Below are 16,842 nucleotides of genomic sequence, written 5' to 3'. Positions count from 1 at the left end.
GACTGCTTGGCCCCTACTTTATCTTCATTTCTGCTTCGAGCAATGACATTTTCATTTTCCCAGACATTTTGGCAGCACTAATGATTGAATGCTTTTACTCTGACTATGTTTTTCATATGTTTATGTATTTTTATTACCGTATTTATTCTTCTTGTAAATCATTTCATGGCCTTCTAGAACACAAAGATAAATTAAGTAAACCTAATCTTGCCTAAACTGAAGAATAAAGTAAACTATCAGCTGCAAAACATATCTAACAACTCAAAGAATGTCCTTAAACTCCACATAAATTGGAGATTAAGTGAAAGATTAATTGAGCTCTATTTGCAGGGTTCTGCCAAAATTCTATCAGCATGCCCTGGCCTTGGCATTTGCTGTAAATGAGATCAATGAGGACCCCAAGATCTTGCCCAATGTCACTTTTGGGTTCCACATATATGACAACTACTTTGATGCAATGATCACCTACCGTACCACTCTGGATGTGTTCTGCAAACCACACAGCTTTTTCCCTAATTACAAATGTGATGCCCATAAAAACCCCATTGTTGCTATTGGGGGACTTGGCTCTGATACTACCTTCCGCATGGACAGCATCTTAAGTCTCTACAAGATACCCCAGGCAAGATATGTGAATGGGTCAGTAACTGATGTTCTGTGAGTGTTCTGGTGATTCTGAATGTCTGGTGAATGGTGGAGGGACTAAAATTAAGAGAAAATCCTTGTGGGAGAGTGTTTTACCCTTACCCTATTTAAGTATTCGTATGCCAATGTGATGTTAATAAGGTGGTGGAGGAAGCAGGGATGTGTGTGTTAAACATGTCCTCTTAGTCACACTTCTCGTTATGTGTTGCATAGCAACTGCCTGTTTCAAAGAGCCTACCATGTAATCTAGAACTGAGGAGACAATTCTTGCAAAATTGAGAAGGAATCCTTCCCATGTAGAGGTTGTTCCATGTGACACATGTTCTCCTTCCAAGTCATGGAGTGGGGAAGCAGACTAGATCACTATCTGCCCTGCTCTACATGGGCCCTGTTTGTCAGGTGACATCAGGTGGCTTTTTTGCCCTATGTATGCCTTGCAGAATAGTTAGTGGAGGCCATTGTGAAAAGCAGGTCAGCTTGGCTTGGACAAAAGGGTCACATCGTCCAAATGTGGAGGTCCAGGAGTATAAAGTTTGCCACCTATCGTAGAGAATGACCAAGAGCACAATGCAAGTACTAATGTAAGTGCACTCCTTCCTTGATCAGATTTAATATTATTTAGTGGAGGATATGTCTGCTAACTCCCTGGAAAAGACCCTGATGTTGGGAAAGATTGAGGGCAGAAGGAGAAGGGGACAGCAGAGGACGAGATGGTTGAACAGTGTTCTCGAAGCTACCAGCATGAGTTTGACCAAACTGTGGGAGGCAGTGGAAGATAGGAGTGCCTGGCGTGCTCTGGTCCATGGGGTCACAAAGAGTCGGACATGACTAAACGACTAAACAAAACAACAACATGTCTGCTAAGCCTGCAAATTCATTCAACAATTATTTGTTCCATAAAAACTGCTAGCATTTAAATACTGTTTCTAAACTATCTCTGTTTGTAAATTCTCTTTCAGTTCATGTATGGCACATTTCACCCAGAAGAGAGTAATCCAGGTCAGGTCCCCTCCTTTTACCGCATGGTCCCCACTGAAGCCCCACAGTATATGGGGATTGTCTGGCTACTTCAGCATTTTGGATGGACGTGGGTTGGACTCTTTGTTGTAGATGGTGCCACTGGAGAAAATTTCCTGCAGACCCTGGAACACTACTTTTCCCTGCATAATGTATGTTCAGCTTTCACACAGAGACTCCCAGAACAAGCAAGTCTGAAGGACTTAGATGCTTTTCCTTTCATTATCTCAAATATATATGTACATTACATTAAAACTACAGTTAGTGTTTTCATTTTGTATGGAGAAAATTTAACATTTACATGGCTGATGACTGTTTTCTTTTTTTTGGGAGACCCTCACAAGGGAAAAACCACGTTGTTGGGAAAGGTGTGGATTATGACAACCCAGATTGATTTTATGTTATCAGGCCTTCAAAGAACCATGGATTTACAGCAGTTCAATGGTGCCATTTCTTTCACCATTCATTCAAAAGACCCCCCAGGCTTCAAAGAATTTCTCCAAAACGTTAAACCGTACAAGAACAAAGGAGATGGTTTTCTCAAAGATTTTTGGGAGCAAGCATTTGACTGTTCCCTTCCCAATCCTGGCATACCAACAGAAAAAAGTTGTACGGGAGAGGAAAGTCTTGAGAGTCTTCCTGATGCTCTCTTTGAAATGCACATGACGGGCCACAGCTACAGCATCTACAATGCTGTGTATAGTGTAGCACATGCACTGCATGTTATTGACACATCCAGAACCAATCACAAAGGAATATTGGCTAGCAAAAAATCTGAACTTCAGCATCTCAAGCCTTGGCAGGTAATAATAATAATAATAATAATAATAATAATAATAATAATAATACATTTTATTTATATCCCGCCCTCCCCAGCCGAAGCCGGGCTCAGGGTGGCTAACAACAATAAAACAGTACAAAAGTACAGCACAAACAACACTCTAAAATCATTCATTATAAATTAATTATTTCAAGCCACTGGCAACCATTGGGCCAGAGCGCCGCGAAGATTGCCGAGGGAGGGAGTCAGGCTGTGCCTTGCCAAAGGCCTGGTGGAACAGGTAGTTCATTTGTTTTCATTATTATCATTTCACTGAATGTACTATTGCAAAATGTCAATACATATTAAATCAGGAACTTATTGCAAAGGCATACACAAACAACTTGAATGGGCAGAGGGTGTTCCTCAAGGACCTGGGTCCAAAGATCTTTATAGCTTTCCATCTTATTTATAAAAAACTCAGGTTCAAGATGGAAACAAATTGGCAGCTTGTGCAGGTCTCTAAGAGTGAATGTATGAGGGTCCCATCCTACTTATAAAGGTGGAAATACCTTATCAGGATTCAGATTCCATTTATTCACCCTTGTCCAAGTAAATCACAGAGGCCTGTTGCATGTTCCAAATTCTCCTGGTCTCAACTGAGAAATTGAGCTAGGTGTCATCTACAGCTCATGTGCAAAATACCTGTCATAAAATATTTGTTTGAAGTCTCCAAAATATTATTATCTCTTTGGAATTTATTGTTTTTCTTCTTTCTGTTAGCTCTACCCACTTCTTCAAGGCATTTCTTTTAACAACTCAGTTGGAGAAGCAATGTTCTTCAATGACGAAAGGGAAGTAGAAGGAGGATTTGACATTGTGAACATAGTCACATATAAAAACAGGTCATTCCAGAGAGTGAAAGCTGGAAGTGTGCATCCCAAAGACCTCGGAGGAAAAGAATTCATCATTAATGAAGATATAATAATGTGGCACAGAACATTTAACCAGGTGGGAAGTTAGGGTACACTATGAAGAAATATATAGTAGGGTTCAGTAGGATCTAGATGCAAATCTTTTATGCCCCGCCAGTCATTTTTCTCAATTGGGAGACAACCTCAGACTACTTACGCTTTGATGTTTGTTTGTTTGTGTTTTTTAAAAAAGTTCAATTCTAAACGCATTTCCTGTTTATGGATAGATGCTTCCTGTTTCTGTGTGTAATGACTACTGCCCCCCTGGTTATCAGAAGAAAAGGAAGGAAGGGGATAAATTTTGCTGCTATGACTGTGAGCAATGCCCTGATGGGAAGATTTCAAACCAGATTGGTAGGTGACTTTTTCCATTGTACAGGGTTGAATAATTCAGAATAATTCTGGAACACTATTTTCAATAGTTAAATTATCTTTGTTACAATATAGTGCCCTGGCTAGCCAGTCAATCCTGGAATCAGACTGGTTCCAGAAATCTTTCAGAAATTAAGAGTGCAAGAAGCATTCAAACCTAGGCAAAGTTTCTTGACACAAGGAAAACCCACTTAACTTAGTGGGCTGTCTGAGTAAAGATACAATTTTGATTGCTGTGAATATCCATGGCTTATTAATGAATTCGAATCAAAATAAGATCTGTTTCTATATTTCAGACATGAGCTACTGTTTGAACTGCCCAAAACATCAATATTCCAACATGAAGAGAGACGGATGCAACCCAAAAATAAAAAGCTTTCTGTCTTATGAAGAACCTTTAGGGATCAGCTTAGCCTCCCTTGCTATTTCTTTTTCCTTGATTACAGTGTGGGTGTTCAGAATCTTTATTAAGCACAGAGATACCCCCATTGTCAAAGCCAACAACAGGGACCTCACCTACACTCTCCTGGTCTCCCTTTTGCTCTGTTTCCTCTCATCTTTGATGTTCCTGGGCAAACCTGGGGAAGTGACCTGTCTTCTTCGTCAACCATCTTTTGGCATCGTCTTCTCAGTGGCTGTTTCTTGCTTGCTGGCAAAGACTACTGTTGTTTCTTTAGCATTCATGGCCACAAAGCCCGGATCCAGAATGAAGAAATGGGTGGGGGGAAACCTGTCCAACTCTATTGTCCTTTCCTGCTCTCTTATTCAAGCCTGTATTTGTACTATGTGGTTAGCAACGTCTCCCCCTTTCCCTGATTTAGACATGCTCTCGGTAATAGAAGAAATCATTCTGCAATGCAATGAAGGGTCAGTCACCATGTTTTACTGTGTCCTCGGCTACATGGGCCTCCTAGCCATTGCTAGTTTCATTGTGGCATTCCTAGCCCGCAAGTTACCTGATAGTTTTAATGAAGCCAAGTTCATTACCTTCAGCATGTTGGCATTTTGCAGTGTGTGGGTTTCATTCCTTCCAACTTACCTGAGTACCAGAGGGAAATACATGGTGGCTGTGGAGATTTTCTCCATTTTGGCCTCCAGTGCTGGTTTACTGGGTTGCATATTTTCGCCGAAATGCTACATAATTTTGTTCAGGCCAGAGCTTAACAGCAAGGAGCAACTAAGGAAAAGATAATAATATAGTTCTCTTTCCCCACCTGGATATTTATTGTAGGAGCAAATACATTACTTTTTCATTCAGGGCCTTCTTGGTGGCTGCTCACAGTCTTTGGAAATTCTGGCACTGAGAAGTTAGATTGGTTCCCTTCTTGTTTTCCTTCTGCTAGGAGGGCATTGGTTGTTGCCTCCCTCATTGTTTTGGCTGTCTTTGCAGCACGAAAGTGACCTCTCTGGGGCAGAAGCCTGGGCAGTGTATATAGAGCTTCTGGGCTACCCAGATGAGAAGACCCTCCTGTACAAGATCCTTACCTCTACACCATAGTTACTAACACCCCCCCCCCAAATGCCTCTCTTCTTACTGCTGCATTTAATGGCTACTCAATGCCCTTTTTTCTTTTCTTTTCTGGCATAGTCACAATAGCTTGTGCTGGTTTTTCTGATATTGCAATTTTCAGGAGTGGGAAAATATTTGCATTGCAAGGACCACATCCCCAAACATCTCATAGCCACTTGCATTAATTATTTCTGCTGAATTCCTTGATTTAGACCCTCTGCAGACTAGACATGAGTAGGCTCCACCACAAGAATGAGTTCAAATGAGTTTTACTGCAAAACTGTCAGAAATGCATTCCAGTTTTTGCAAAATGCTACAAACATTACATTTTATGCACATTAAACACATATTTTATGATTTTGATATTTGTATAGCAGGCTATTTTCTACACACACTTTTAGGCTGCTGTCTATCCTCCATCCATATAAGCAAAAGGACTTATTAGACTTCAAGGGTAAAATGCAGAAAGGCAAAAGTGTTTGGGGTTCTGAGTTGGGTCAGTGAGGAGTGTGACCTAGGAACACAGAGTGGCCTGGAAAGCCTAATTCCATTCCAAACTCTGCTGTGATGAGCTCTTTGTAACATTGTTTATGACTTACATGTTTGTGAGTGTTTTGTCTAAATTGTGAGAGGTATTATTTGAAAAAGCTATCTATATTTGTAATAAATAAATAAAACATTGGAAGACAGTTTCAAGTGCTTATGAATTATTATTATTATTATTATTATTATTATTATTATTTAAAAGTCCTACCTTTCCTAACTACGCTATTGATGTAGCAGGTCATGCACTTCCCTCTCTGTCTCTCATTCTAGGCCAAAGCCTTCAAAAAGTAGGAATAACACCATCATGGCACTAAGCAAAGTCCAGCAATGTCAAGCAATGTCTGGCAGTCTTTCCCCTTCTCATGTGAATTAGCAGCAAGAGATAATGGTCAATAGGATTGATGATAAGCCGTCCACTACATCCTGGACAACACACCTCCAACACACACATGCAAGACAACAATCATTTTTATTTTTTACTTTGGTCTGAAAATAGTAGGGTTGGCTTTCTCAGTGGGAAGTCACCAAGTTACACTACATATCTCTTCCTCATTGGGACAGTAGCAGTACTCCTTTCATCCACAGAGGGAAATAGCTCACTGGTGGGGCACATACTTGACATACAAATATTGGAGAAAAGTTCAATTCTTGGTGCCTCCAATTAGAGTTCATCAAAATAATTATCTATAGAGTGTTGTGTTTGCTTCATAGCTTCAAAAATGAAGACAGAGCATTCCTGAATGTTCCTTTCTGGAGTGATCTTCAATGGGTCCACCTCATGTATCTGGTTTTAAAAGTCGCTTCAACCAGGACCATAAATCACAGCTAGAAATGTGTTCATGTTTATGGGATATGATTTTGTTTGCATTTTAATGAGAAGTAATCTATTTTTTCACTTTCCAAACCAAAATATGAAGCAAAATATAATCCAGGGGAAACCTGAATTGCTGTTTGCTCCAACTGAATGCTAAAGAACAGTTTTCCCCCAGGGGAGAGCAGTGGGAGAAGACAAAGTGTAGATAAACCTTCAGTTCTGACAAAAGAATCATCTCCCCTTTCCATTATCTAATCCGCTATATAGTGGTACCTTGGGTTAAGTATTTAATTCGTTACAGAGGTCCATTCTTAACCTGAAACTGTTCTTAACCTGAAGCACCACTTTAGCTAATGGGGCCTCCTGCTGCCGCTGCGCCGCTGGAGCATGATTTCTGTTCTCATCATGAAGCAAAGTTCTTAACCTGAAGCAGTATTTCTGGGTTAGCAGAGTCTGTAACCTGAAGCGTATGTAACCTGAAGCGTATGTAACCCAAGGTATCTCAGTAATTTCTTAACCAGGCTACAGCCCCAGAGCCTTCCCAGAAATGTATTTTAATATTTTGTTGGAAGCTGCCCAGAGTGGCTGGGGAAACTGCCCAGATGCGGGGGGGGGGGGGTATAAACATTGTTGTTGTTGTTGTTGTTGTTGTTAAGTTTATAGACCACTACCATGTCTTCCTGTGCCCACCTTTCATTCTAAGCTAAAAACAAAACTTCAAATGTTTTATTTCCTGATAGTTCAATTGCTCCATCAAACTCAGTGAGAATAGTAAATAGTCAGTCATGGATGATGGGATGTAGTCCAGCAACATTTGGAGGGTCACAGGTTAACCACCCCTGTATGAAGGCCTCCTTTTCCTGTTGATTTTTTTCACAGCCTGGTACTCCTTTTCTCACTAAGGGACAGAGCAGGCTTGTGCTGCAATCAGCAGGTGTGGAGGATCCAACATGTTTTCTGTTCAGAGTGCTACTCAGAGATTCAGTCCTGCAGGTATAATTATCACCCCCTGCAATCATCCATCTGGCCAAACCTCCAGGGCTTTCCAGAAAGCACAGAAATAAGCATTATTGGAAGCTGGGAGTAGGAACAAGAGGCTGACAGGGCTCTGCAATTTTCTTACTGGCAGTCCATGTGACTAGTTAAAGCTTCAAATCAGAGTACTGGCCATCCCTGCATGCATCTGAAACTCTTTGGATGCTGAAAGTAAGACCGCAGAGTTTCCTTTTTGGAAGTAAATATGCAAAGTCTGTTTATCTTGTTCCAGCCAGGATGCTGCTTTAGATAAGACACAGGAGAGCCAGCAGTGAAAGAGGAGCTTTGCTGCCAGGATGCTGTGGTTCATTGTGTTCCTGCTTCTGTTGCCTAAAGGGGAATGCAAAACATGTCCTGCAAATGATCCTTTCCCTATTCCACATGAGTGGTATCAGCCAGGTGGCATCCTCATAGGTGAAATTGCTTCCCATATCATTTACATGTCCGAGGAACTTTTCTTCCAGGAGCACCCTTCTCAGAAGCTATTTGATGTTTCAGAGTATGAATTTTGTTCTTTTCATTCCATGTCTTCTTGAAGAGATAATTAATATGTCTTTCTCCCTGATGACTGGTGCTTCTAATTTAGAAGTTGGACTATTATTATTATTATTATTATTATTATTGACGAGAGATTTAGGATGGTATCCAGTGTTGGGTTAGAATACCCACTGAAAGATATATATTTCAGTAAGTAAAGTCAATAAATTTCAATGGCTACAACTTTGGGATGTGTCAGAGTAGAGTAATGAGTTAACCATTTCAATTAAAAATATAAGAAGAACCTGTTGGATCAGAACAATGACATCTTCTCACAGTGACCAGCCCAAAAGTAAGAGCTCCCCACTCCACTGGTATTCAAGAAGAAGAAGAAGAAGAAGAAGAAGAAGAAGAAGAAGAAGAAGTAGTTGCCCATCTGGCAGGGTTGCCCCAGCCACTCTGGAGAACTCACAACAGATTATTAAAAACACAATAGGACATGATGTAAAACATGGGTAGGCAAACTAAGGCTTGGGGCCGGATCCAGCCCAATCACCTTCTAAATCCAGCCTGCGGACAGTCCGGGAATCAGCGTGTTTTCACATGAGTAGAACATGTCCTTTTATTTCAAATGCATCTCTGGGTTATTTGTGGGACATAGGAATTCGTTCACCCCTCAAAAAAAAATATAGTCCAGACCCCCACAAGGTCTGATGGACAGTGGACCGGCCCCCTGCTGAAAAGGTTTGCTGACCCCTGATGTAAAAATTGGGCTTTGGCTTTTGCTGCCCAACTCTCCATGGGACTGTCCCCTAAGTCCATGATTGGTCAGAGAAGAGAGGATGGAGGTTGAATCCAGTGGAAAGCAAGGCAGATGTTTATTTTTTTCTGTTGCATTAGAGTTCCCTCCCCTCCTTCCAAGGAGGGAGAGACCCTTAACAAAAGTGTGCAAGAGCCTTTAAAGACTTTTGACGTTGCCCAAGCTTCTTAGCCAAAAACCACCTCAAAAACATCATACATACATCATAGGAGGCGGTCTACAACGAAAATCCTTTCTGACAGGATATCTCAAAATGGTCACTGATTGCATTACCTGGGCAGTCAGGCCATTTTTTGTGATGGCTAATACTTTAGTTCCTGAATCCAGGTCACAGACTCATCCTATTCATACACAAACATGACCTTAAAACAAGATTTGAAGGATTTGTAAGTGAAAAAACAACAGGGAAGCTTTTCCCCTTTGCCTCCCTTACTGCAGAGGAATATTTGAGGTCATTTATGGAGTCAAAATGGCTTAAGGATTGCTCTCCTGTACTATTTCAGACACATGGTTTATAGATTTAGATATGTGTGAATATTTAGACATTTGTGAATATTTATTCTATATTCGAGACCTTAGAATTTTTTAACAAACATCAAACTTTAAAAACTTCCCTATACAAAAGCAAATTCAAACACTATCGCTGAGAAAGCTTTCAGCTGAGGTGGGTCTAGGTTGTCTCACCACCACCATAATTTTTTATTTGTATCCTGCCCATCTGACTGGGTTGCCTCAGCCACTCTGCCCTGCTTCCAACAAAATATAAAAACACAGTAAGACATACATTAAACATTAAAAATGTCTCTATGCCGGGTTGCCTTCAGATGTCCTCCCCAGAACAATACACTTTGTATCCTCTTTACAGAAAAATTGTAGTTTGGCAAAGATGCTTCCCTCTGATACTGAAGAACTGTCCTCTGAAATAGTCTTTTAACTTTATTGGCAGCTTGGTGATCAAGTTTTACCAGCATGTCCTGGCCTTGGCATACACCATCAATGAGATCAACAAAAACCCCAACATCTTGACCAATGTCACACTTGGATTCCACATCCTCGACAGCTACTCCAATCCAAGGATGACCTATCGTGCCACTCTGGACCTGCTCTTCAAATCACACGCATTTGTCGCCAACTACAAATGGGACACCCAGAAAAACCTCATAGCTGTCATCGGAGGATATGATGCAGAAACCTCTTCTCTGATAGCAGAAATTCTAGGTCTCTATAAGATTCCACAGGTAGGATGTATAGATGACAGTGTGGAGACATTTCCAAGCTACATGTTCTCTTGAAATTCTGAGCGTAAACTGTTATTGCTCTTGTGTTGTGGTCTAGTTGTTTTATTACTTTAATTTTGACATAAGTAATACACAGAAAAACCAAAATAAAATAAATAGTAGTAGAGCCAACAATATTAATAGAAAATAAAACTTAATTACATCTGTCTGGAACTCCTGCAGATGCAGCTGACCTGCGAAAGCCTAGTTTCATCTATTACTTCTTGAGTAGATTTAATTTCTGAATTTTAGGTTATGTCAAATACTGGCTTTCTGAATACAGAGTCATGGAAACAAATGGTCATTATGACACAGATATGTCAGTTGATTTTAATGGCTCTATATTAAGTATGCTTATTTGAATGCAACCCTTAATTTTAATTATCATTCTGGAATATTGTTAAGTTTCTGAAGGGAATATGAGAAAGTAACAAAATACTAAAGTTCCACTGTAGGAGAATAACTTTGGAAAAATTCATCAAAAAGAGTTGTTAACTTTAAATCATTCTAAAGTTATAAAGTCTTTTATCAGATGTGATTTAATGGACTCTAATTTAATTTAATGGTGGACTCTATACTTACCTCTATGAAATATGTGTATTACCTTGTAGCTCACTTATGGTTCATTTGCCCTAGAGGACAGACAGACAACACAGTTTCGATCATTTTACCACATGGTCCCAAATGAATCCCACCAGTACATTGGGATTGTCCACTTGCTTCGACATTTCGGATGGACATGGGTAGGCCTATTTGCTGCAGATGATGATAGTGGAGAACAATTCTTACAGACCCTGGAAGCATTGTTTTCCCAGCATGAAATCTGTTCAGCATTCACACTAAGACTCCCAGCACATAACAACTGGAATGACTTGGATGAAGTTGTTGCTATATTCTCAAGCATCCATGCATCTTTCTTAGGTTATGGATCCAATACATGCATCATCAATGGACAGTATTTGACAATGGCATGGCTGAGAGCTTTTATTGCCGTGCAAGATCCTGGAAATACAGAGATGTCAACATTTAGAAAAGTGTGGATAATGACAACCCAGACTGATTTCATAACAACGAGCTTTCAGCGAGCCTTGGGTTTTCAGCTCTTCCAAGGTGCCATTTCCTTCACCATTCACACAAAAGAGCTTCCAGAGTTTGGGGAATTTCTTCAGAACATAAAACCTGGCTGGAACAAAAGAGATGGTTTTCTCAATGACTTCTGGGAGCAAGCATTTGACTGTTCATTTCCAGATCTGAATGTGGCAGTGAAGGCTGATGGGGCATGTAGCAGAGAGGAAAGGCTAAATAGTCTTCCTAGGCATCTGTTTGAAATGGACATGACTGGCAACAGCTATAATATCTATAATGCTGTCTATGCTGTTGCTCATGCTTTGCATGCCATTTACTCAACAAGATCTGAGCACAGAGCAATGCCAGGTAGCAGAAGATTTGACCTTCAAGATATCCAGCCTTGGCAGGTAATATCTCCACATCTAAACTTGTGTGTAGGATTGCACAGATACAATGTTGTAAAAGTTGAGACTACAATCCTTTATGAATGGTAATGAAATTGTGGAATCTTATTTCATCCTGTATTTTTTTTTGGAGGGGGGGGAGGAATCATTCTTCTCTCACTACATCAATTCTTCCTTTTATATGGTCACATCAACACCTTACATTTAACGAATATGGCTTCTTTCGCAACACCTCCCCTCCACAAAAAGCTAATGCCTATCAGTGGGAGGCAGGGCACTAGTGGGAGAGGATTTTTCAACTGCCTTCACTGACCCCACAAATGCAATGTCTCTGAATGATTAATTACTCTAGAGCGAGATGCATATGTGTATGAGGAAACAATTTTATTGAAAGCCAAAGTAATTATTCAGTGCACAGAATTATATGGCTTCCATTATGTAATTTTTGATGCTACTTTTGTTCATAGAAACATCCCTACCTACTCTACTCTTCTGAATATATCTAAACAAAAGCTTCCCTCAACATTTATTCTAAACCATTTACCATTAATAATGCTGACCCCACTATGTCTCCCTAACTCTGCCACAACCTTTCCAACAGTCTTCTACTGCAATTGCAACATTCAAAATCCCCATTTAAAACTCCAATCCAATTCCAAAATTCAAAGCACACTCTCTATCCCTTATTTATTTATAAACCATGTTTATATGACAATTTGATGGCCTGCAGAAATAAGTAACTTAATTAAGTATATTATCCTCTCCAATGTTTGAAAGCTGAGTGTGTTGACCTGGAGGAAACTGAATTTCTAGATCCATTTCAATCAAGATTTGAATCCAATTTTGTCACACGAATTGCTCTGTGTTAGGAGCCAGTGTGGTGTAGTGGTTAAGATCGGTAGTCTTGTAATCTGGGGAACTGGGTTCGCGTCTCCGCTCCTCCACATGCAGCTGCTGGGTGACCTTGGGCCAGTCACACTTCTTTGAAGTCTCTCAGCCCCACTCACCTCACAGAGTGTTTGTTGTGGGGGAGGAAGGGAAAGGAGAATGTTAGCCGCTTTGAGACTCCTTAAAGGAAGTGAAAGGTGGGATATCAAATCCAAACTCCTCCTCCTCCTCCTCCTCTTCTTCTTCTGTTCACCCTGTATGATTACCTCTTTCAGGAAAGAGGCAGGGGAAATGTGTGCCTGCTAATTCTCCTTGAATCTCTCAGTGGTTTGGTACCATTGATCATGGTATCCTGGAATGGTTGTTTGAGTTAGGGGTGGGCAACACTGCTTTGGAGTGCTTCTGGTCCTACTTGGATGGTTGCTTCCAGAGGATGATACTTGGGGAGTTCTGTTTGGCCCCATGGAGACTTCAATGTCGGGTTCTTCAGGGATCAGTTTTATCCACCATGCTGTTTAACATATACATGAAACTACTGGGTGGGAACATCCAGAGTTTTTGAGTACATTGTCAGCAACATGCTACTGACCCAAATCTCTACTCCTGTATTTTCCTCTTTCAATTAGCTCCATCTATTTCTTCAAAGTACATCATTCAACAATTCAGCTGGAGAAACTGTTTCCTTTAATGGGAACAAAGGAGTGAGAGGTGGATTTGACATAATGAATATGATCACATTCCCAAACACATCCTTCCAGAGAGTTAAAGTTGGAAGAGTGGAGGATTCCAATGCTCTTGGAGAAAATGGATTCTTTCTTAATGAAGATATAATTGTGTGGCACACAGGCTTTAACCAGGTGGGGGTATGTGCATGTTCTTGAGAGCTGCTCTCTTATCTAGATCTTTGGACTTTTACTGGTGGGTCAGGTCCACCATTGAGTCACTGTTTATTCTAAAGTGGGTCACAACAGCAGCACTACCACCATACAAAAATTTGGTAAATATTAAGAATATTAAGAAATGGGTACCAAGATCCATAATTGGTTAAAGGTGCATCTCTGATCTGAAAAAAAAAAAAAAATCTTATCTACATCGATCATTCAGGTGAATGCCTAATCTGAGGTTGTAGTGGCTTATCCAAATATATAATATTAGTTCAAATGCTAAATATTTCCACTGCTACTTTGAAAGCAAAGGTTTTTTTTTTTACCCATTTAAGAATACTTAAATATAGTAATGCTCAGGAAGAATCCATGTAAGATTTCCCCAAGGAACAACTATCTGACATTCAGAAGACATCTTAAGGTAGCCCTGTTCAGGGAAGTTTTTAATGTGTGATATTTTAGTGTATTTTTGGTTTCTATGGAAGCCGCCCAGAGTGGCTGGGGGAACGCAGCCAGATGGGCGAGGTACAAATAAAAAATTGTTGTTGTTGTTGTTGTTGTTATTGGTACTTTCTGCTTCTATAGAATATGGTAATTGCTTGAGATATCAGTTTCTTGAGCCATGCATTAGCAGCTAAATAATATGTATGGTTTCTGTAGGGATCTACATATTTATCTCTATTACAGTGACTGACAAAAACAAAGATTAATTTTTAAAAGCAAAAAATAATAATAATAGGAAAACATTTCAGCATCCATTTTTCTCAGCTACTCTGGTGTGAATCAAAGGATAGATAAATGACAGAGTGAGTGAGAGCTTGTACATATCTCTTCTGCCCCAAATTCCCTTCCTGTTTATGCATAGGTGCGCCTGTTTCTTTGTGTAATGAGCACTGCCACCCCGGCCATCAGAGGAAAAGGAAGGAAGGTGGGAAATTTTGTTGCTATGAATGTGTTCCATGCCCCAAAGGGAAGATTTCGGAACAGAATGGTAGGTGATGTAGAAACCATTTCCCCAACCCACAACCTTAATGCAGATTTCATATCCAATGACCATTGGGACTCGGCCCAGTATACCTGAAGGAACATCTCCACCCTATCACTCAGCCCTATCACTACAGCTCCGTAGTGGTGCCCTCCCTGTGGAACACTCTCCTTTCAGATGTCAAGGAGATAAAGAACTATACAACTTTTAGAAGACATCTAAAGGCTTAGTCATGCTGACCACATGACCCGGAAGCTCCCTCGGCCAGTAAAGCGAGATGAGCGCCACAACCCCAGAGTCGTCGGCGACTGGACCTAACGGTCAGGGGTCCCTTTACCTTACAGGCAACCCTGTATTAGGAAGTTTTATTATGTTTTAATATATGCTATAAGCGACCCAGAATGGCTGGGGAAACCCAGCCAGATGGGCAGGGTATAAATAAGATTACCCTTATCCTTATCCTTATTATAAGTGATAATTTGTCCCAGTGTGCATGTAACCACTTGTCCAAACAATAATACTGTCATGAAATTGTACTCATGGCAGGACACCCAACCTATAGAATACCATGGAGTGGTGACTGGAGAATGGGCATTTTCTGCCATTGCCCCAAAGCTGTGAAATGCCCTTTTCCCTCCTGTGTATGAAGCACTAGTTGCTCGAGACATCTTGTAAATCCATACCAACAGAATATATCATTACATTCTCCTTTAATTCACCTTTAAATTTCTCCTCTTCTCATAGACTAAGCCTTCAGATGTTGTCATTAGGAAGTCATGAAAGGTTATTATAGTGCACAGTCTAATTTAAAAACAACAACAATCTACACAGAACCCAATGATTATGATAATAAGTTTGATTGAGAGACTATTGAAATTCATTTTCATATGAATAGTTGCAGAAACTTAAGTTTTCAAGAAAAGGTAACACTTTCCCTTAAATTACACATGAATTGAAACTGAAATTGAACCTTTTCCTAATTTTCAGATATGGATGACTGCTTCAAATGCCCAGAAGATCAGTATCCAAATAATGACAAAGATGGCTGCATTGCCAAATCTAGAAACTTCCTATCTTATGAAGAACCCTTGGGGATCAGTTTTGTCTCAGTTGCCATAGCTTTTTCCCTAACCACCACTTGGGTGCTAGGAACTTTTATTAAGCACAAAGATACCCCCATAGTCAAAGCCAACAACCGAGACCTCACCTACACTCTCCTCATCTCCCTCCTGCTCTGCTTCCTCTCTTCTTTGCTGTTCCTTGGACAACCTGGGAAGGTAACCTGCCTTCTCCGTCAACCTACATTTGGCATTAATTTCTCCATGGCAATTTCTTGTGTTTTGGCCAAAACCATCACCGTAGTTCTTGCTTTTGTAGCCACAAAGCCTGGATCTAGATTGATGAAGTGCTTGGGCAAACCACTGGCCCAATGGGTTGTCCTTTCAGGCTTGCTTATTCAAGCAAGTATTTGTCTTGTGTGGTTGGAAACCTCTCCCCCATTCCCTGATTTAGACATGCAGTCAGTACCTGGAGAAATCATTGTACAATGTAATGAAGGGTCAGTTGCCATGTTTTATTGTGTCCTGGGCTATATGGGCTTCTTGGCCATTGTCAGCTTCATTGTGGCATTCACAGCCCGCAAGTTACCAGATAGTTTTAATGAAGCCAAATTCATCACCTTCAGCATGTTGGCATTTTGCAGTGTGTGGGTGTCCTTCATGCCAACCTACCTGAGCACAAAAGGAAAAAATATGGTTGCTGTGGAGATCTTCTCCATCTTGGCCTCCAGTGCTGGGTTACTTGGTTGCATCTTTTCTCCTAAATGCTACATCATTGTACTCAGGCCTGAATTGAACAACAGAGAACAACTAATACGGAGAAAGAATTAAAAAATCTATTTGTTTTCAATTTATTTAATATATAGGTAAATGTTTTAGCAGCAAAGACTACCACAAAGTTTAGAGATATTTCTACCTCTCTCTCCATCAGGTTTCTTCTGTTGCTTTTCAATTCCCACCAGCCCACATTACAACAGCCATTCTTACCTAACTGACAACATGTCTGAGTCCTGTGATGTACTATTTAAATGATACTATTATGTTGTGGGTTAAACCACAGAGCCTAGGACTTTCCGATCAGCAGGTCTGCAATTTGAATCCCTGCGACGGGGTTAATAAACTTCCTATCTTATGAAGAACCCTTGTGCTTAATAAAAGTTCCTAGCACCCAAGTGGTGGTTAGGGAAAAAGCTATGGCAACTGAGACATAATGAAGCTGACCATTTTTGCAGGGGGGGGGGAATCAATGGGGGGGGGTAACAAGACATTTTACACACCAGGTACCACCTGACCTTCCTATGCCTCTGC

The 16,842-nt window shown here is 40.5% G+C and overlaps 1 protein-coding gene across 1 annotated transcript; it reads left to right on the top strand.

The window, feature by feature from the left end:
- Positions 1 to 963: 963 nt before the first annotated feature.
- Positions 964 to 16,365, top strand: LOC310662644 (vomeronasal type-2 receptor 26-like; the record flags this gene model as incomplete). The annotated part of the gene is made up of 4 exons (XM_083409588.1): positions 964 to 1,218; positions 3,206 to 3,433; positions 3,624 to 3,750; positions 15,464 to 16,365. Exons 1-4 carry the CDS (start codon positions 1,198 to 1,200, stop codon positions 16,363 to 16,365), a joined length of 1,278 nt encoding a protein of 425 aa, XP_083265714.1. The 5' UTR covers positions 964 to 1,197.
- Between the last annotated feature and the right edge of the window lie 477 nt (positions 16,366 to 16,842).

This window comes from Podarcis tiliguerta, assembly GCF_965153285.1.
Source record: "Podarcis tiliguerta genome assembly, chromosome: 13".
NCBI classification, from domain to species: Eukaryota; Metazoa; Chordata; class Lepidosauria; order Squamata; family Lacertidae; genus Podarcis; species Podarcis tiliguerta.
This window is presented reverse-complemented; position numbering and strand designations above follow the sequence as displayed.